The sequence below is a fragment of the Crassostrea angulata genome, chromosome 1, assembly GCF_025612915.1.
Source record: "Crassostrea angulata isolate pt1a10 chromosome 1, ASM2561291v2, whole genome shotgun sequence".
NCBI classification, from domain to species: domain Eukaryota; kingdom Metazoa; phylum Mollusca; class Bivalvia; order Ostreida; family Ostreidae; genus Magallana; species Magallana angulata.
The window spans coordinates 53,063,530-53,086,510 of NC_069111.1; the positions used below are offsets into that span (position 1 = coordinate 53,063,530).

General features: G+C 31.6%; 2 protein-coding genes across 2 annotated transcripts in view; one reads left to right on the forward strand and one right to left on the reverse strand.

Moving 5' to 3' along the window:
• Positions 1-9,475: 9,475 nt before the first annotated feature.
• LOC128192958 (uncharacterized) lies at positions 9,476-10,979 on the reverse strand. The gene has a single exon (XM_052866093.1). It carries the CDS (start codon positions 10,763-10,765, stop codon positions 9,476-9,478), a length of 1,290 nt encoding a protein of 429 aa, XP_052722053.1. The 5' UTR covers positions 10,766-10,979.
• Positions 10,980-21,860: 10,881 nt separating this feature from the next.
• LOC128192964 (uncharacterized) overlaps positions 21,861-22,981 on the forward strand; it is a 29,332-nt gene continuing 28,211 nt past the window's right edge. The window contains exons 1-3 of the mRNA XM_052866104.1: positions 21,861-21,896; positions 22,000-22,342; positions 22,668-22,793. Of these exons, the coding sequence (XP_052722064.1) occupies positions 21,861-21,896; positions 22,000-22,342; positions 22,668-22,793 (505 nt within the window). The remainder of the gene's footprint in view (positions 21,897-21,999; positions 22,343-22,667; positions 22,794-22,981) is intronic.

Consider the following 22,981-nt stretch of genomic DNA (forward strand, 5'->3'; position numbering starts at 1 on the left):
CTTTCTGTTCCGTTCAGCGCATTACGTAATCAATAATCTTCAGTTATCTAAGAGATCGATTAGCAAATTAGCAATTCTAACCAATACTCACGATTTTCAAGTGCTCAAAAGAAATCTGTAATATAATTTATTATAATTCTGATGTTTTATTTAGCATATGATACAAATGAAAAAAATATGCATTTGATACCTGTATGTATATAATACGGAAAAAGCTGTAAAAATGATAACTGATGTACAGGCATGTTTATCCTGAAATGGGCATGGTCACGATTTTGGTCTAATTCTATTTTTCTGTTTTCATTATCTACAATGCTTAAGGAAAGCATTTCTAATGATCAGATGAAATTTGAGAGTCAGTCGTAAAGTTATAAGCAAGACACAGGGCTCACAATTCTTTCTCATGTAAACAAGGCTCGTGCCCTTTTTGTTTACATAGGTTCAATATACCAGTAAAAAAAAAAAATTCAAGCCGATTTGTTTTTTTTTTTCATTTTAAGCATAAATAAACAGTTTCTAACGTTTAACATATTCATTTTAAGTCTAACATTGGCATTTTCACTTCAACATTCAAAATGTAAACAAAAGCTTTGTTTACATAGCAAAGAATTGCAAGCTCTGTAACTTGCTTATAACTAGACTAGTGACACTCACGTTTTGGTTGCCTATTAAAAATGCCTTTCTGAAGCATTGTTAACAATAAAATCAGAAAAATAGTTTTTGACCTAAATTGTCACTATGCCGCTTTAAACGAAACAAGTTATAGCAGTTCGCTTCTATTTCTTTCATTGAAAAGTTAAAGATTTGTAGTAATAAAAGATTTCGTCATCATTTTTGCTTTCGACCTCTACATATAATTCTTACATCGACTGCAAAAGTATCTGTTTTTCTACAAAACGCACCAGTCGTGCTGATTTTGTCAGATATTGGTAACTAGCTGCTGAACTGTAGCTCCACGGGGAATTTGGGTTAACGGACCGTTGAGCTAGAGCCTCTAAATTTATCTTTTAAGCACACCCACCAACTATGTAAAGTGAAACGGTTTGGTTTGTTTACAAGTCAAAATAATGACTCTCGATCTTGAAGTTGATTAACAAACTTCTCATTCCGAGTTTTTGGTAGGGTGTAAAGAGAATGTTTGAGGCAAGTAAAGTGGTGATTCAGTAGTAAAACGCAAAATAAATTTATTGGTATGAAAATATGTACAGAACATGTTCCAAAAATAAGTATAATAGGTCCAGAACCGTGCGTAATAAATATGCGATTTTTTGTATGGATGGAACTGTATCTTCAAGTTCCGTCAGCCCGACTTTTCCGTAGAGAAATAGTTCCGTAGCTGACTGTTAAACAACTTTTATTCGCAAGAGCTTTGTTGTCGCGAATATCTCATGCCGCAAACAGGTCCTTAAATGTCTCTGGTGTGATATATTCAAAGTTATTGACTTAAAATAATGTTGAATGTACTATTTGTAGATCGTGAAAATTAGTCGCTGCGAACCAGATAATATCCGGTGAATCGCGCAATAAGATCGTCGAAATTAAGGGTGGTTTACAGTATCGTTTATGAGCGTTGAAACGCCAATGACCCGTTATTATGCGTTATAGTTTCGTTTTATGTGACGATTACGTCTCACATCCCTCGAAGTTGGACTTAAAAGATAGATTATGAACATCTGCCGTGTAATTTTAACTTCTGTGTCCATTCACATAACGGTTACTGTAGTTTTGAATGTGTTTTGCTCAAAACTTATGCGCATTATAAAAATAGACTTTGATTTGATAAATAGATGTCACGAAGGCATAATCTCTTGTTAGTTGGGACTGTGGCAGTGACGAAACAAACAAAAGTTAGATTTGGTGACATTTTTTGCGTTATGTCATAATGCCTGCAAATTTTACTCAATAATTTTTCAACAAATTAAGTTGTGAAATACTGAAAAAAAACACCAACCTCCCTCCCCCCCCCCATTTAATGATATTTTTAAAAATGATATCGAAGATGGCCTTTTTGTTGTTTGTACTTGTTAGATTAATCTAAACTATGACTCAAATTGAGAGACAAAACTAACTGCAGAAGTTCAAACATTGGATACCAAAATATATACTTTGATAGGCAACGCAGCAATGTAAAAGTTTACTTTGTGGTCGTGCCGACCAAAAAGTATGGGAAATGTTAACTTAAGAAATGAAGATAATACTTTTTCTATTGATCGAAGTATCAAAGAAAAAATTGGCCGGAAAACTTCATCAATGCGCGTAGCGCATTGATGAAAAAATAAAAATGTGAAGTGTCACTGATAAAAAATGTAAATAGGCCTAACATAAATGAAGCGGCGCGTATGAATTCAAAACAACAACAGCAACAATATTCAAAACGGATGCGCCTTTAGCTTATGCAGAGCTACTGAGCTGAATTTAATGGATTAAACACAAATAGTGAGTTAAGATCTGAACTGGCTGAATTGAAAACGAAAGGAAAATACATGCGATAGCTTATGATATTATTCACTGTGCAGAACGATTCGTAATAAAACTAGTTTTCATGTGAAATCGCTGGAATATGCAACTGGACATATCCATCCACGGAAAGGCAATCGTGGGCGAAAATAGTTGATATGTCGACAAAGAATAGTATGTATAAGGGACTTTTGTAAACGTTGTGGTAACTAGATAGCCAGTGATGTACTTAAATGGTATATCTGCCGTTTGGAATGCCGAAGGAGTTGATGCGCGAAGCATTACTCATGGTATTGCTTTACGATGATTATTCTGATGACCGATCATGTACTTGTGTGTATTTAAAAATGATCGTTACCAAATTTGAACAGAGTGTTACCGTGAAAGTGTATAGGCCTATATGTTTGTTATAAATATTCTGGAAAAGGAACAGCCAGCATCGCAGTAATGTTGATTGATCTCAAGCATACGAAATCGTGAGAAGACGCTGAATTTTCTATTTCGTGAATCAAATAATGTGGGGTTTTTTAAGGTTAAACTTTCAGGTTTTTATGTTTATAAAATTGTATTTTGTTTGCTGACAATAAAAAAGTCTCAACTTTACATTTTGTTGACAGTGTTTATTTAGGAAATTCCCGTTCTATAAATAGTGTTAGATCAGAACAGTTGAGAAAAGTAGATCTGGCAAAATTTTTATTGATGCAGGCATCAAAGAAATTTTTCGACCAATCAGAAGCGCCAATACCTCATCAAATGAATAAATGATTATGACATCACACAAAGCAACAAGTCAAACATGCTAATAAATAAAGTAATTACCGATTGTTATGGATACAAAAACATTAAACTACATTAAAAAGTACCCATTCGTCCAACTTTGTAGTCAAGTCCAACAACAATAAATATAAACATCTGTCTGATCGCGGTGCACTTGTCATTGCGACGTCATATAGACCAATCCACACTTTACAAAAGTTATGTCCCTTGGCCGCCATCTTTGGGGAAAAACCCATATATTTCTCACAGTAGCCTTTGTAATTTAGAGTGTTGTAACTTCGTAATTTGACATTAGAAATCCGTTTCCGCTGTGAATTTTGATTGCCCCAAGTTGGGGCAACCCACACATCGAAGGAATAAATTAAATTCCAAGAGATTTTTTCACATGACGCCCAAATATTTGGTTGAATAAAGAAGGGAAAAGTTTTTTTTTTTTTTTTTTGTTTTTTTATTCATGACTTTCACAGCTTTCTAACATAATACATTTCTTTTGGAATCTCAACATTTTTTACATACAATATACATGCAAGAATAGATATATAATAGTTCACAATGGTGTGAAAGTTTGTTTTTTATGTTTTTAGTGGGGGTGAGAAAGGACAGAAAACATTGAGTGAAATAATATGCATATAAACACAAACAAAAGAAACAAAAGAAGAAAAGCAAATAAAAAATATAACATGCACACCAACTTATAAATTGACAGCTCTAAATTTAAGGATTTTCCAATATGTGATTATAATATACACAAACACCAGCATGAACATAATATTTAGCACGTACATGTACATATATTTATTTATGATAGAAAAGAAGGCGGAGAGAAAAAAGCTGACGGGGCAATGGTTGCTTTGCAGCATAGCTGTCTATCAGGGTTTGCTTATCAAAAAGATTTATTTAGATATTTTAAAAAAGCATCATACATTCTTTTAACAAATAGTTGGGGATATAGTAAAGACTTGCTAAATTCTTTCAATAATATTCTCCAAGTGTCTCTCAAATTTTTCAAATTCACAGTTCTTTAAAAGTAAATATTTTTCCACAAGAAGCCTGTTTTCAATTTTCCTTTTGAGTTCCAACACATTTAAAGTTGGGTAAGTTTTAAGTCTACAAGTGAAAATATACTGTTTTACAATATAACTTAAAAGGTTTTGTACTCTATACATATGGTAGTTTTTATATTTACCAAAAAGTATACTTTGCTTATCAAACATTAGGGACACCCTGTAGTTTCTTAAAAATAACTCTTCAATGTCACTCCATAGTTCTTTTACAAATGGGCATTCCACAAAAAGATGGCAGATTGTTTCAGAATCTTGTTTACAAAAAGAACATTTAGGGGATTCAATAAGTTTAAGCTTATGCAAGTAATAATTTGTTGGTAATATCCTGTGTAAAATTTGGAATTGTAACCAATGGAATTTAGATTCTTGGGTTGTCTTAAAAGGAAGTTCAAATATTTTATACCAATCATTCTCATTAAATATTGTGTCATTCTCTTCCCATTTTAGTATTGCTTTATTTTGGACCCTCTTTTCCCTTATCAATATATTATACATATCTTTACATCCTTTTCTATTTTTGTAGAATATGGATAATGTGTTTGGGATATATGGTCCAACTGTTGGTTTAATTTCTTTTATATTGCATTCACCTATTCGTTTTAATATACTCTTTTTAGACCATTATATTCAACAAAGTTAGTCTTAATACCAAGTTCAATTAAAGATTCAAAACTTCTAAAGTCACCATCTATATCAAAAAGGTCAATGATGCAAACAAAACCAGCATTAAAAAAACTTCTCAAAAATATACTTTCCTTGTTTATCTTTACCCTTGGGTTATACCATATGTGTTCAAAAAGTGGATTGGTGTTTTGGGAGATTGTCTCACTTATTTTTATGTAACTTAGGAACACCTCTGACCAAAATTTGTTACCTATACTTTTACTGTGTTTAAGTACATAATCCGAGCCCTTTATCCATAAGTTATTAGGGTCTTCCGTTTCCAACGGAAGACCCTCTTGTTTTTCTTCGGTTTCTTTTTATTATTATTTTATTTTTTATTTTTTTTCTGACTCCTTCTCGGCTTTATATCTCAAAAAGTTTTCATCTGATTTCAATGAAATTTTCAGAGCTTTTGTAAAGTTACCGTGCCTCAAAGATGGTAAAGTTTCAGCATTTACGTCACTTCCGTTCAAATTTGGCGGCCATTTTTAAATTTAAAAAAAGTGATTTTGTCCGGAAGAAATCTCCGTTAACTTTAAAGATATCGCTTTGAAATTTTTACTGATGATAGATGTATCAATTCTATAATGTACTGGGGGGTTTAAAAATTTCTTCATCAATTTTGCTCAAAACCGGAAGCAGTTCCAATTTTTGGAAATTTTCATTTTTTTGAACAAAATAAGACAATACTACAGTCTTATAGAACTTGCCATGGTGAATTCAAATCTGAAATCCGTTTGAAAATCGAACGACGCATTACAGAGATATCGGGGTTTAAAAACTGATTTTTTCCGGAAATTTTGATTCCGCGTCCTTGGTTTTAAAAAAAGTGTAATGTTCAAAGTAAAATTAATTCGTTCCAAAAATAATTGTTAAGTCGTGCTTGAACACATTCGGATTTTTTTTGTCAAGTCGTTCTTGAAATCAGAAAGGTTTTTGTTAATTCGTACTTAAAATCATTCGGATTTTGTTAAGTCGTACCAGGAATAATTCGGTTTTTTCATCTTTTTATTTTAGTTACTCTTGTTTTTGGTTTAAGAGCTTTGCTTCTTACAGGAACTTCCGGCTTTGCTTCCGACATTAACGGAAGACCCACTCGTTGCTTTGCAACGAGCTTTGCTCTAGTTTATTTTTATTTTCATTTGAGCTTCTAATAAATTAACCCACTTGGATTTTGATGTGAGGAGTCTACGAATCCAACTTGATTTCAAAGCAAGTGTAAAATCAGAGTAATCAATCATTTTCAATCCCCCCAGTCTATAATCTTGGATGACAATATTTTTTTTTATTTTGTGGACTTTGCCACCCCATAGGAAATAATATAGTTCTTTATCAATTTCCTTTAACATTTCATTGTTGGGATTTGGTAAGGTAAGAATAAGGTGGTTAAATTTTGGAATAATTAAATTTTTCAAAACCACTAATCGTCCAAAAGGTGTTAGTTTTCTGCGTTTCCATTGTTTCAAAGTACTTTGAATTTTTTGAAATATTGGGTTGTAATTTAAATCCTTTAATATCTTTGTTATTTCTTATAAGAATCCCTAAAACTTCTGCACATAAAAGAAAAAGATATGGTGAAATTGGGTCACCCTGTCTACAGCCCCTTTGAGGGTAAAAATAATCTGACGCTATCCCATTTTGAATAACACATGACTTGATTCCACTATAGAAAGTTTTTACCCAATCTTTAATTGAATCACCAAAATTAAATAGATCAAGGGTCTGGTAAATAAATCTCCAAGATATGGAATCAAATGCTTTTTCAAAGTCTATCAACATTAATAATCCTGGTATTTGGTTTTGTTCAGTATAGTTCATTAAATCATACACTAGTCTAATATTTTCTCCTATGAATCTCCCCTTTAAAAATCCTGTTTGGTCACTACTGATTAGTTTGTCTAAGACTTTTTTTAATCGTTCAGCTATACATCCAGAGGCTAATTTATAGACAACATTTAATAGACTTATTGGGCGCCAATTTTTTAAATATTGCTTAGGTTTTCCTTCTTTGGGAATACAGGTAATAATTCCTAATTTATTAGTTTCTGAAAAGTTTAACAATTCATATGAGTTATTTATTGCCCGTGTTATAAAGGAACCCAAGTCTTTCCAAAAAAATTTAAAAAACTCGCTAGAGAAACCATCCGGTCCAGGACTTTTATCATTCTTCATTTTTTTAAGAAAGTTTAATACTTCTGTTTTAATTAATGGGCCTTCAATGCATTGCAATTCCTTAGTATCTAATTTTGGAAAGTCAAACTGATTTATTTTTTCTTTAACAAAATTTTCTCCAGCTTCCTGTGTTTTTTTACTATACAGCTTCTCATAGAAGTTTTTTGTTTCATTTAAAATTTCATCTTGATCATATATTATTGTTTCGTCTTCTTGCACTAATTTTGGTATTTGCTTATTGATAAAGTTTTTAGATTCTAAAGAAGTAAAGTACTTAGAAGGCTTTTCACCTTCCTCTATCCATTTGCTTCTTGACCGTAAACACTGTCCTTTAAGCCTTTCTTTTCTAATATTCTCAAGTTCATTTTGTTTACTGGTAATATCAGGCAAGGATTGTTCTCCTAAGTTTTGTTCCAGAATTAGTATTTCTTTTTCTAATTGTGATTCTCGCTTACTTGCATTTTTCTTCTTAAAAGTAGAGTATGAGATTGTTTTTCCTCTTATTTCCATTAACAAGATGTCTAGAAATATTTGGTCATTTATTGTAAAAGATATTATGTCATTGTCTATCTCTGGGATTAATTCTCTATTATAGACTAAACAGGCATATTGTAGCTTAACCTCGCAAATCTTTTCCTTAATTAGTTTAACATAATCCTTGTCTGTTAGTAGTGAATTATTAAATTTCCAAAAACCTTTACCCCTCTTAAATTCATTTATTTTAAAAATTAATACTACTGGTGAATGGTCTGATCGATAACTATTTTCAAACTTTATTTGTGGAGCCAGAGATAAAAAAGATTGTGAGATCAAAAAAAAATCAAGTCTTCCCTGTTTAATTGGGTTTCTCTTTCTCCAGGTGTATCTTCTTAATGTGGGAGTATTTTCTCTAAAAATATCAATTAAGTCAAGAGTCTCCATGAGTTTATGAACTTCTACTTGTGCCTTAGGATTATTTATTCTTTTATAGTTCATTGTATCTAGGTCTTGATTCAATACTAAGTTAAAATCCCCACCTATTATAACATATTGGCCTGAGTAAATTTCTTCTATCTTTCCTAACAATTGGGAATAAAACTCTGGGGTATCAGAATTTGGGCCATATAAGTTGACTAGTAAAAATTGTAGGTTGTCGATTGTAGCCTCTAAAATAAGATAATTTCCATTTTCATCTCTGTAATTTTTATGTACTTTAACTTCACAATTATCATTAAAAAGAATTGCAATTCCCCTTGAATTTGACTTATATGAACTAAAAAAGACCTCATGACCCCACATTGTTTCTATATAATTTTCTTCTTCAGTTGTAAAATGTGTATCTTGAATAAAATAAACATTATATTTTTTCAGTTTTAAATTCATTAATACATCTTGACACTTTCTTTTATCCCCTAGTCCTTGACAATTTACAGAGATGATTTTCAGTTGGTTGGTCATATAATCATCTGTTAATTTAACCATTGTCAAACACAAAATACATAACAAATATCATGCCCCGATAGAGAGAAGAGAGGGATATTATGTTCCCTATTGAAAATAAAAGGCTGTGCATATTAGAAAAGGTACATATTGCGCAGACTGGCAAATGCATGGTAGTTTATTTTAACTAGTTTTTAACATGACCCTGTACTTGGTTATACACATATATGAAAAAAGATTGTAATATTAGCTTTAAAATAGGGACGTTTGAAGAGACAGCAGTGCTTATCCTCATGTACAGTTATGTTTAGAAGTTAATTGTGAGGATGTAATTCAATTGGAGAATTACTTATTATTTGTAAAATTAAACGCATAATTACATCCTCCCGACTCATATACATAAGCATGTAATAAAGAACAAAATCACGTCTAAAAGTAACACTTACTCTTTAAAGGATAACGCACGCATATCTCTCAGGTGTTGTCAAAGTGTTGTGACTTTATATAAAAACAAAAAAGGGGGAAAAACGGAAAAGAACAGAGAAAAGATCCATTCTCTGATTCCCAGCTGTTAAACCGGATACGACTCTGCTGATAATAAATATAAAACCCGAATTGTACCATGAGAAATTCCGGCGTAACATACACAATGAAAGAAAATTGGCGGACGATAGCGCATTAAATAAATAACACTTTAAACAGAATAAAATAGGGAAAAATGCAGAAAAAAATGGAAAAATCATAGAAAATTTACAAATCAGGTAGATTGAAGGTAATCATGAAAAAGGTCATACAATTGTGAGAACAATAAAGTAAAAAAAAGTCTCTTTTTAAATATATATATTATATATATCCATAAGAGGAAAATGGTCATTAAGTTACACAGGGAAATACCGTATTTTGTTCTTCGCCACCACTATTGTTTACCCGGAGTCAGTATTAATGTTTTTCACTGCGCTCAATCCGACATCCTTTATATGAACGAATCTGCGCGCACCTATTTTGCTTCCATACCATCTTGATACTACGACAGTTACATTTAGATGTTCATTGTCGACAAGGGATCTCAGCAAGGCTCTCCCTGCCCCATGTTCTCCGTCGTCGTCCGCCCCCTCGTGAATGGTTCCGTCGTTACTCTTAAATCGATAGGCAAACACATTGTGGCTCGCACTTGACACTGTAGGGACACGCATGATATCGATGAGGGCTCCTCTGACCTGCTTGAGAGATTCGGTCGGTGTAGCGTGGGCGGTGAACCGATTACCGTTGTCCTCTATTTGTTTACCCGCAGAGATTGGACTTTTGATTTCTTCACCTGAGATGACCTCGTCAGCGGATGGACGTTGGCCCAGTTTGTCTCTGTATATGTTGCCGCTCCTTGTAAAAACCAACTTGTCTCCCTTGATTTTCGTGTCCACATTTTTGGCAGCGTACTTCTGTTGTATATCAAACAGTTTCCTGCGTTTTTCCCTCAGCTCCTCTGGCTGGTGGCTGGCTATTCTGATGGGCGACTTTTTACTGCGGAGTACCGGGATCTTCCTCATCACCATATCTTTGTAAATTTTGTCAGCAAACTGGATACACACCGGTCTAGGAAATTTTCTTCTTGCGTCTCTGTCACCCATTCTATATAGGGCCTTAATATGCATGTTTCCAACAGACTCCTTATCCATTTCCAGTTCCTTTTCAAAAACGTTTTGTATTATTTTTGCCAGGTTTTCGTCGTTCCCTCTTTCCGGATCATGTTCATTAATTCCGTTAATGATAATGTTATTTTCAAGAGAACGGGCTTTTAGTTCTAGGATCTGTTTTTCTTGGGAATTTACACGGAATTCCAGTTTGATCACATAGTCTCTTAGTCTACTTAGCTCCCGTAGCATTTTCTCTTGATTACTTCTGAGTTCCGTAACGGTATATAAGGTATCATTCGCTTGTTCCTGCACCAATTCCACCTGTTCTTGCATTCCATGCTTACCTCGGATATCGTTCGTTAATTCATCTAGATGTCGACCTTGTGCATCCATTCTTAACATGAAGCCCCCAAGGGTATTTTGGATATTGGTAATTCCTTGGAAAATATCCCTAATTTGAAATTCTTCAATTTTGTCCTTTGGAGGAGGAGTCTCCGTTTCCGTTTCCGATTCCATATTTGCTGAATCAGATACTCGGTGTCTTTTCCTATTATCTAAACTCTGGGTAGCGTTATTACTCATGTATGTAGATCAGTGAATACAGCTCAAACAGGTAAACAGGTAAACAAACAGATCTCCTTTGTTGATTTAAGACCAAATAAAACACTTACTGATTTACTGTCCACAGTCACAACACGAACAAACACCGGATATTGGTTTTGTTATAATTTTTCACAAGTCTTTTCCACTATTTCATCTACTATTTCACTAAAAATTTCACTCTTAGGGTGCACGTTAAAAAAACCCTCCTTATATGCCGGGCATGCGCAGTCAAAAAAAAGAAGGGAAAAGTTGTTTTTTCCCCTTTGACCTTTGGGTTGACCCCACAAAGGGGAACAACTTTTGCAAAGTGTGGATTGGACTATTATAAAATTTTGACGCATATTTTGTGTAGAAAGAGGCGGACAATAATTTTTTGAACATGAAAAAATGGATTTTATAAATGAACAGAAGATAATCTTAAAACAATTAGCATACCATTACATTGTAAATCCTATCTATTATGCTTGTTTTGATTCGGCATGTGATTATTTTTAGAGCGTGTATTATTTCATTTCTAGACTGTTAACTGTACAAGTTCGATGTGTTTGATATCGGGAAGACTATCTATATCCGGTTTTTACAAAGGCATCGATCTTTTGTATATAAATTAAGGGAATGTTGAATTCATTAAAAAATTGCTGCTGCTTTGATGAAATCAACAGAATGAATTAATAAATACCTAAAATATTTAGGGAAGGTCATGTAAATTCTAACCGGAGCTCATTTCTTTGATATTTATTCTAAAAAAAAGAAGAACTCTATACAAAGCAGCAGCACTTTTCAGAATCTATCAGAAAATTAAAATTAAAATATTTAATTCAAATAAGGGTATGCCCTTGTTATATTAAAATTTGTTTATAACCTCCATTCGGAAGAATTATCAACATATGTCACGTGACTATCAATTCAGGGGACCACATTAAGTGTCTTACAAAGTAGCATTTACTATAATGTTTCATTTTATATAACATTTTCATGACGATAAAATAACTTTACGTTAATATTTTGTATTGTTATACTTTCATGTTAAATACTGAAATCTGATTGGTTAAGACGCAGTTAATAATATTTTCTATTACCCTCAGCGTTAGCAACGGGTAACATTAAAAAATGTTACATGCGCGAAAATTATGCACGTACGGTTCGCTGTAGAATTCACGTTATTCCTATACAAAGGCAGTAAAATTTTCTTAAAAATTAAAACATTCAGTATAACAAAATAAATAGTGCCTGTTTGGGAGGATAACAGTTGAAATTGACACCCCTCGAAAACCATTGTCAACCTCCGCTTCGCGTCGGTTGACAATGGTTTTCTCGGGGTGTCAATTTCAACTGTTACCCTCCCAAACAGGCACTATTTATATAATAACAGATGCATCGTTTTATGAACGTTTAAAACCACTGATGTTTTAACAGTGCTGCAAAAGCAGTATCTGAGTAAACAGAATGTCATTTTAAGATATTTCTGATATTTACACACAGATAATCTATAAATGTTTGATGTTCATGATTTATTTCGTACGAGTCTCATAAATTTTTTTGCGATTAGCTACGCGTGATGTTTAAATGGTCTTCCTGGTTCGTGCTAAAAGAAAATCGATATAGTCTACCAACATAGACTTTTTTAAGGCGGAATGGATCACTTCCATGTTGTGACATAATAATACCCAAATAAAACCCAGTGTAATTATATATATAACATGTCTCCTTCTCAAAATTGTCATCTAACAGCTTAGCGCAGTAGGTTAGAGGGTTAACTACGAACTACGTCATGAGTTCGAATAACGCAATACATGACAAGAAATAAGCGATCAAAAATTAAATATTTGTAAACAAGTAATTATTATCAATTTATGAGTGTTTGTTCATAGCTTGTATCATCCTAGTGGAGTTAAGTGAATAGTATTTTAACTCTTGCTTTAAATTGCTATCAAGCAGCTAGGATAGAGCGAGCAAACCGGTAATCATATATTTTATTTTCAAATCTCTATTGTCACTTAAATTTGGTTTTTCTTTTCGAGGTAATGCATATTTTAAAATTTTGTTGTAAACATAGTTAAGCTCTACTAAACTTAAACATTTTGTTCCTTCCAAAATATACTGCATTTTATCGAAAAACACAGCTTTAGTTATAAACATTCAACAGTATATAGTGTTTTTTCAAACATTACATTGATTTATCTTTGTTTTTTTAATCAAGCAACTGATATGTAAACAACAAATGTGACACTATTTTTTATACATAATTATATGCTCAGCATTTAGTTTAAAACTTAAAAACTAACAGAAAAAATCTTGGTCGGTGTTTTCCAAACACGGTGGGGAAGGTAATGAATGCTTGTTTTTCAAATACTTTTTCTCAGCAGCTAAATTTAAAATTCACTTAGTTAAACCCTTCCAACTGTATGAACATCAAAAGCTGTCATATAAATTGGTGGTAAAAATCCGCCGATATTGTTAAATCCATTATTTTTTAAAGCTTTACACTTCTTTAGAACAGTGTCATAAATCAGTCAACTCGCTTGAGCAGGTCAAATTGACAGTGAGAAAGTTACTATATATATATATATATATATATATATATATATATATATATATATATATATATATATATTTATATTCCCTATAAATCTTCAATCATAAAATGTAATGTTACACTCAAACTGGCTAAAAAGTCTTTTAACGTTTAATCAATGGCACTAGCAAACCTATGTTTCTCATTTTGTTTAGAAAACCTTGAATGTAGAAAATGTTTTGAAAATTGAGATGTTTTATGTTAAAACTTGATAGATAATGCTTTGTGCCACATATGTACAGTTACCTTCAACTTAAACTTTATATGGTGGCTGAGGTATATATCTATGAAAGTTGAAAGTTATTGCTTCTATGACAAGTTTCTGTACGTTTCGACACAATCACAAACATGAATTAATATTTTTATTTGATATATTTTTTTTATCATCTTATATATCAACAGCTAAATATTTGATAAATGTTAAAACCAAAAAACAATATGCTTATTCTTTTATTTTAGATATGTAAAGTTTGATAATGCTTCTTTTACAGTAACAGAGACATGAGACAATCATCAATAATTTAGGCTGAGTGGCACATGTAAAATAATGAACGACACTCCTCTAAAAGTTAACTACATGTACTGTTTTTTTTTTTCATTTTGAGTTTAGTTTAATTATAATTTCATTATTTAATGATTTATAAAATATTGCCACAAAAATCTGTATTAAGTTTAAATCTTATTTTTACTGGGGTCGTAATAGAATATTCCTATTCCGTTGCTACATGTACTTACTTTTCAAGCTCGTTGCATTTTTAGATAACTCTTTCTTGAATACTGTAAGTCGTTTTAATTTCACGGTGTTAAAATTTCACTATTTCTAATAAAGTTCCAATCGCGATGGTTTTAATTTCACGCTTTTTGAAAATCAATAAATCAGAATATAAGCATCGGAACGTTTTTGAAAACTAATGATAGCATTCACGATGGGTTTAATTTCGCGGGAAAATATTAAATCGCGAACATATTGAAATTAAAAGCATCGTGATTATTTGCCAATCTACATATTAAAAACTAAGTATTGGTATTCAGCATCCATTAAGACATGACTTTTTATTTATTTTTCCCTTTTATTGTTGCACTTAAAATAGGATGCACGGTGATTTTGAAAACACTGCAAAAAATAATGTCTAAGATTATCTTTTATTTCTAAAATATAAAACAACTTGATGTCCTTGTGCTAACAGAGTGTGTATTTTCAACTTCCTTCTAAAGATAAGGGAACACAGCCAATGAAAGTTTGGAATCAATTGATATTAAGTTGGCTTATTATTCACTCTACTGCTGGTCTCTTATATAGTTTTTAAACAAAAGTGATTATAAAAATTATGATAAATCAATTGATTTAGTATTTTTTTTCTTGTATTTGACGATTAATCAATTAATTATATTGGGTTGGATCAAATAAAAAAGGACAAACGAAATGACGATCTAATTTTGAAAGAAATAATGTGAGGGCTAGGTATGTTATAGACCATTTGGTTTCTGGTATCAAATAGAGATATATTTAAACAATATTTTCAATATTTACAATATTCTATATAAACTATGTTTCACAACTTTGCTCCGATTTTAGCATTGACAATTTAGCTGACCATTGTCAACCCTGCAATCCTGTATTACTTTATTTGGATCAATAGTTCGTTATATTATTCTCGTTTACATAAATGATAAAATCTTATTTATATGCCCTCCCTGTATTATCCCTTTCATAACAAATAACACAAGTATTCAACCCGACTTTTTCATTCTTAACAATAATGATAACAATACTGTTTTGGAATAAATATTAAGCACAATTTAAAAAAAAGGCAAACAAACAAATGATTTTGATAAAAAGCTTATTGAACAAATAAAAAGACTATTTTAATTTAATTTTTCAAAGTTAAGATGAAGTTTCAGAATCGTAATTTAAAAAAAGATATTACTATAAAATGTGTGATTGTTTATCAGTCGGAATTTCAATCTTTCATATGGATATCAGATTCGAATATTCGATGATTTTAGATGAGTAGTACATTTTTGATATTCACTTTTTTCTTTTACAAGAAGAAATTTAACTTTTAAAGTGCATTTCAGTCGATTGACCTTTTTATTTTGTTATTATGTAATCTAACTATATATTATAAAATGCACCCTTTCTCCTTACTTAACCTGCCGATATTACCTAACATTAAGGTTCCCTTTTAAATCACTGATCTGTACCTAAAACTTTTAGTTACTTTATTGTTTACTTTTAGAAAAAAATTATACTCAATATTTCGGAACTATACAGTATCACAAAAATTCATGAATCAAATTAATAGCGAGCGCAGCTCGCCGGCGCGCAGCGCCGGCGCGAAGCGAGCTCTATCGGCAAGGCGTGTGTGAATAGAAAATTCGGACTAGTTGCACATTCATTCAACGGATTTTTTGGCGTCAGTAAATCGGACTAGTAATGCCTTGTTTTAATCGTCCCAGTAATTCCCTGTAAATATGGTTTCCCATTTCACACTCTCACGAGAACAAGATAAAGACTATGTACATCATGCATTGTAAATAAAATAATTCCATTACATAAGACTAACAGAGTTGTCGTTCCTTAGAGTGACGTCACAATGGATTTCTTGCACATTGATCCCACAGAATTTTTCGGAGTCAGTAAATTTCGACCCACAGTTTCACTTAGTTTTTTTTTTTAAAGAGACAGACGACACTTGACCGACGTAAACTTTGACGTCACAATAAGGGGAAATTACTCTAAGTAGTTATTGTTAATCTGCTGAAATATAAATATCAAAATATTCTCAAAATCTTGCAAAGCTAACGAATGGGGACATCTTTTTTTTTTTAATAGGAAACAGTTGTAACCTGCTCTCATTTGGATGAATGCTCACATTTATTTCATTCACTATATATTTACAGTAATTTCCAGGAACGTTTTTTTAAAAGGGGGCGTCATTCAAAAAATATTTACGAGCAAAATGAAAAATGAAAAATGAAATTCTCAAAATCAGGGAAATTCTAATCCGGGTGAGGAATGGTGAGTGCGGGGGGGGGGGGGGGTCCAAAACCGTTTTTCTAATATGATCAGCAATTTTTTTTTATACGTAAATTATATTTTTTTTTTAAACGGGGGGGGGGGGGGGCTCTATGATCAGTCAATTTTTTATATGTAGGTTTAAGAAAAATGTCTGCTGCAAGAAAAGAGGAAATAAACTGCAATAAACATTATGTTTAAATCTTTATTATTCAACAACATTGTATCTGAGATAAACAATCTTATAAATTATGAATAATGAAAATTAACTAGAAAAAATAGGCATGTTTATATTTTATTTTGCATTCAAATTCATTTACGGTACGTTGATACTTTTATTTTTATTGATTTATCATAATTCATTATTTGATCACATGCTGCGCTCGCCCCAACGGTCGCACCGTAAAACATATTATTAAGGACAAACTGTCTGACGACACACTCGTACTTTCGTTTACATTTTAAAAGCTTTTGGTCATATCAAAGTCTAAAAAAAAAAGCAAGTATGTAAACACTTCATTGCCATACATCACTCATTGGCACGTTTTATCGCACAGCTTAGCACGACTTCCGGGTGAAATGGGCATGTATATATTTGTAAACTTGAGACAATAATTTACAGACTCCTAAAGATTATCTCCTTGTGAAATAAACCCTTCTTATGTACATGGAAACAATCTTATCGCTATTCTTATGTTCCTCCATGCAAATATTGATTTTAACAGAATGACACAAAATAGAATTTATGCAGTAGGTTTTAAGATTCTGATGTCAACTATTGATTGATTTTTTTTTTAAAAAGCTCATAGATTTTAGATCTCAAACTCAACGTTACAAAAAATCACATGAACGGTTAACAAGTAAGATCAAATACATTGCCAAAAAATGAAATGAATTGATTCTGGGGGTTTTTAAAAACTGATTTGCTCCTTTAATATAGAATTTATTTATCTAAACAAAATGTGCAATAGACTAATCCCATAATGCTATACTTTAACTAGATTTAGTTTTATAACTAAATGGTAAACGATGTGTCTGTACCTATTTTATTTATATATTGATAATTCCAATCCCGGCAATTTTTTGGTATTACATGTATTACATTTAAAGGGACTTGGACACGATTTGAGATCAAAAATTCTATCTTTATTTTTTATGTATAAAATGGTTTACTGGTGCATTTTAAATGATTGACCAAAATATTGAATGTTAAAGTCAAGTTACGAGTGAGATACAGAGGTAAGAATTGGTTGTTATGTAAACAAAGCTCGAGTCTTATAGTTGTTTACAAAAAATGTAATGTAGAGAATTGCCATTTCTTAGACAAAATGACATGTTAAAACAATTTAAACTAATTCAGTATCTTCATAAACACTATTATCAACAAAAAAAAGATACATTTGATTGAAATTTACACCAATACAAGACATATGTAAAAATGACAATATTCGAGCTTTGTTTACAAAACAAAGAATTATGGACTCTGTAACTTGCTTATAACTTGATGTTTGACTTTTAAATTTTGATATAGCATTATAAACTTCTATATTTATCAGTACTGGTACTGTACCAGTTATCGGCTAAGACCAGTTATCGGCTAAACTGAGAGTTCGGGTTTATAGCACGCGTCAATCCAAGATTTTTTAATTCAGTTATCTTTTTCGAATAAAGAAAAGTAAGTTTGCTTGAAAACTTTCTTTAATATTTTTTATACATGAGCTTAAACGATCATTGTTTACCGCTGATTTTACATCTTTGCACTTTCAGCAGTGGGGGAAGTGACGTTATAAGTTAAAAATAGAATATTACCTCATTTTGATACGTTATTATATCCCTTCTTTGATTTGACATATAAAATCAATACATTTAACATGTATAAACAAAAGGAATTCACGAATTTCCGAGAGATTCGTAGCGCAATTGAACACCTGATTGCACAATTATGTATTGAATAGTATACAATTTGGTGTATTACCGTATGATAATAAACGAATTATTTTATGAGTTTTGTTTATAATGTATCATGACCCCGAATACTTTAGTCTGACCTCACAAGGGGCATAATTCAAACTACATTTAGCAGAGTATAAAATCAACATGAACACGGATTTTTACTATGTTATTATCACGAAGCCGATAACTGGTACAGTAAATCGTAAAAACTCGGCAAATTCGGGGCGTGCTTAAACGCACAAAACAAGATGTTTTGGGTTCAAAATAATGATATAAACTAACAGATTGATAAATAAGGAGTTCACTTTTTAAAGTATGTCAAGTTTTATCCAAAAATATCAAGAAATAAGGAATTACGAAAAGAAAACGTTAAATTTTAGCCGATAACTGGTACAGTGCCAGTATAAACATTGAAAATGGAAAACTAAAATTTGAAAATTTTAAGTTAAATCGTGTCCAAGTCCCTTTAAAGAAAAATAATAAATAAATTGGGGAAAAATGGGATTTTGGGGAAGTAAATAAAGTTAGCTATTTAATAGAAACCGGAATTCCATATAATGTCATTTTTTTAATCTTACCAGATATATACTTTTAATCTGTTTGGTAACCGACAAATAGCAGCATACATCACAGACTGAAAGAAACATAGACATAGAGTTTACCGAGTGCAATTTGTTTGCTCTTTTGAGATTTCATGATTGCAGGCTTTGCTACGCTGCCGACTCAAAACGGAACTTGAATCGGTGTATAGTTTACAAAATATACTAGTTAAAACAATAAAAAACAAAAAAACAAAAAAACAACCCCCCAACCCCCCCCCCCCCCCCCCAAAGAAATACAAACCCCAAAAATAGTCCATGCGCGCTACTATTGTGATCTTTGATGCTGTCATGTTATTATATATAAATATATCAACTTTGTATATCATTTTATCAATAAAATAGCGCTTGATTAACAGAAAAAAACCGATGTAATGCTTATAATTAATACACATATCGTTTTACAAAATACATTGAATTGAATATAAAATCGGACTAAACAGCTATATTGAATTCAAATGATATGTATACTTAACTAGAATTATAACATATTAAAGTCGTTTACAAAATCACATAGTCAATGGTAACAAAGCTGCATTGCAGATAAAGTGTAATTATTTTCAACGTTTTAATTTGAACAAAAACTGAAATAATAAAATGTATAAGTAAATCATTTGTGGTACATTTAACTGTGAATATATCGTAGGAACAACTGTTGCTTGGATGTATTATGAAACAGTCATATTAAAATTCTGTCTAAAATAGCATTTCATTTTGTTGGATGTAAGGGGTAATCTCATAATCTCATAAAATTTCTAAAAACTGTTTATTAATAGTTTTTTTTTAAATCACAGTACTTAACTTACTAAACTCTGCTTTCTTCCGCTTTCTGAATCTTACTATCACTTCAGTAATCTGATTTCCTGATTTCTGATAGGTTTTGCCTTATCAGCTCTGCAATCATTGGCCAATGCTTCAAATATTAAATCTGAAAACTGCATATGTCCCCAGTTTCCGTTGAGGTTTAAGCTATGCACTAAAGGTAAATATGACTTTTTTCCTTTAAAAAATGAAAGTTTTCCATTAACTTATACATTGCAAAACAAAGTTATGGGAAAATTTTAAACCTGTTTTGGAGTATCCAAACGGTATAAGGTAAACCATTTAACCTTCTATTTATTTTACAATCAATGTAATCGAATAAAAAAAGTGTATATTTTGAAACAATATTTGTTACTTTTTCAATGATTTAATCCCTTTTCAACTAAATATTTTACAAAAATCTACATGTTAGCTTTTTCAAAAAAACTTCTTAAATTACCTTTTCATAACTTTAGAATCTCAGGCATCTTAACCTTATTTAATTGCAATATATTTACATTCTAGTGTGGTTTCCCATTAAATTATGTAATATTTAAATGCCTCTAAATGGAACAACCTTATCACTGCGTATAAATCTACATGTAATTTACATAAATAGTTCTCAAACAAATTGATTTCTATGTTTTCGGTTTGAAACTCTATTTCATACATCTGGTTTAAAACCATGTTTTACAGTTTTTCAAAAATAAATTTGATTCTATTGTTAAAAGCAAAATTTCATGAGTTAATTTTCATGGATGATATTTTCAAGCCTCGTTTCAACAGTATATGTAATAACCATTTTATAACGGTTTTAAAAGGTAGATGTTGTTGCTGTAATTTATTTACTCCTTCCGTGACTTGCAGTTTATACTGATTTATTTAATTTAAAAAATTGATTCAATTAATAAGGGGATGTAAATATAAGCATTGAATGAGTAATTTTGGACGTCATCGTGTCAATACATGTAACTGTTGTCAGCTGAGCAGACTTATTATCATTACACGCTAACGCGCGTTATTCAATTTGTTTGCTCATCTGCTATTTGTATTTGTTATACTTTCATGTTAAATACTGAAATCTGATTGGTTTAGACGCAGTTCATAATCCGTTCTATTACCCTCAGCGTTAGCAACGCACTTAGCAACGGGTAACATTACAAATTGTTACATGCGCGAAAATTATGCGCGTACGGTTCGCCGTAGAATTCACGTTATTCCTATGTAAAAGCAGTTAAGTTTTCTTTAAAATTAAGACATTCAGTATAACAAAATAAATAGTGCCTGTTTGGTAGGATAACAGTATATAAATAGTGCCTCTTAGGGATGATAACAGTTGAAATTGACACCCCTCGAAAACCATTGTCAACCTCCGCTTCGCGTCGGTTGACAATGGTTTTCTCGGGATGTCAATTTCAACTGTTATCCTCCCAAACAGGCACTATTTATTTTGTTATACTGAATGTCTTAATTTTTTAAGAAAATTTTACTGCTTTTATATAGGAATAACGTGAATTCTACAGCGAACCGTACGCGCATAATTTTCGCGCATGTAACATTTTTTAATGTTACCCGTTGCTTAGTGCGTTGCTAACGCTGAGGGAAATAGAACGGATTATGAACTACGTCTTAACCAATCAGATTTCAGTATTTAACTTGAAAGTATAACAATTGAAATTGACACCCCTCGAAAACCATTGTCAACCTCCGCTTCGCGTCGGTTGACAATGGTTTTCTCGGAGTGTCAATTTCAACTGTTACCCTCCCAAACAGGCACTATTTATATATTATCACGCAAGTCTTTTTCATTTACACAGTTTAACAATTTTACTACACTATCTCTTTTTACAAATTGCATTGTAAAACTTGATAAAACAGGCATTTTCAAATTGGCTGAAATTTCCCACTGTCTTCATTACATAATTTTCATATTTTTCTACCTTTTTCGCACAACCTAGAAAAATATGATTATTTTGCATTTATTGTTAAAACTATGATTTTTAAAATAACTCATAGACATGGTATGCAGATGGTAACAATCTAGGGAATCCAAGATGTATGTTCAATATTTGTCACTTACTTCAATTATGCTTGGGACTCTTAGCATTTTGAACGTGAAGTCTACAAATGGACAGCAGACAACCTCCTATGGTGCAAAAGCTGGTGATATATGAAAGCAGAAATATATATTCTATTTCTTAAGATAGAAAATTCAATTAAAAGTGTCATTATTAACTGAAATTTAAAACAAAATAAACTTTTTTAGCAAACAATATATTTGCGCTTTACTCTTTTAGAGTGTCCCACTATGACTCTATATCCGAGTCAGCTCTATGTAGATTTTGGAAAAAAAGTTACATTTAGAGCAACAATAGAAGCCTCAATGCATTATCCAACCGCTGGACGATGGCAGAAAATTCAAAATGGCGTCGTTATAAAAACTATAGACCCCAATGAAGAGAAGTATCTAGACACCGATGCATTGTATACCCCTCAACTCGTGATAAACAACGCGGAATTCGACGACGTAGGAGATTACCGACTAAACGTCAGAATCTCCGATCTTTGGTGCTCAAGCTACAATGTTAGACTGCAAAAAGTATATGGGGGTAATAGTCAAAAAAAAATATAAACCTATCATCGCATCAGTGAATGATTTAAAACATAATACTATAATTATCATAATTCAATTCATCACATCATTGTTATTCAAAAAGTATAAATGTACCAAAAATAAAATAAAAACAAAATTGCATCTTTTAATAGGCTAAATCATTTTAATTTATGCATTGTGCACGAACATGTTCAGTACCTGAATTAAAGATTTCTCATCTGATCATAAACAAAAAAAGATATAATAGAAAAGATGTATCTATCGCGCATTTTCTTTTTTATATTAAGTATTTGTACAGAGTGTTTAATTTATTCGAACAGTATTGAATTACAATGCCAGATGTAACCAGGACAGGGAATGTGACGAAAGAAAAAATTTACGGTGTACAAACCAAATATGTCTGTGTTACAGTTCGAATTATCCTTACAATCAAACGTGTTTTTCAAGTAAGTAAAGCATACTTGGTCTGTAATCTTGTATTATATATGAATGCCCCAAAATAAACAAACTTTACAAATAACTGTAATAGATAGATAGATAGATAGATAGATAGATAGATAGATAGATAGATAGATAGATAGATAGATAGATAGATAGATGAAAATGAATATTTGAAATCTTTTGGAAATCTCCT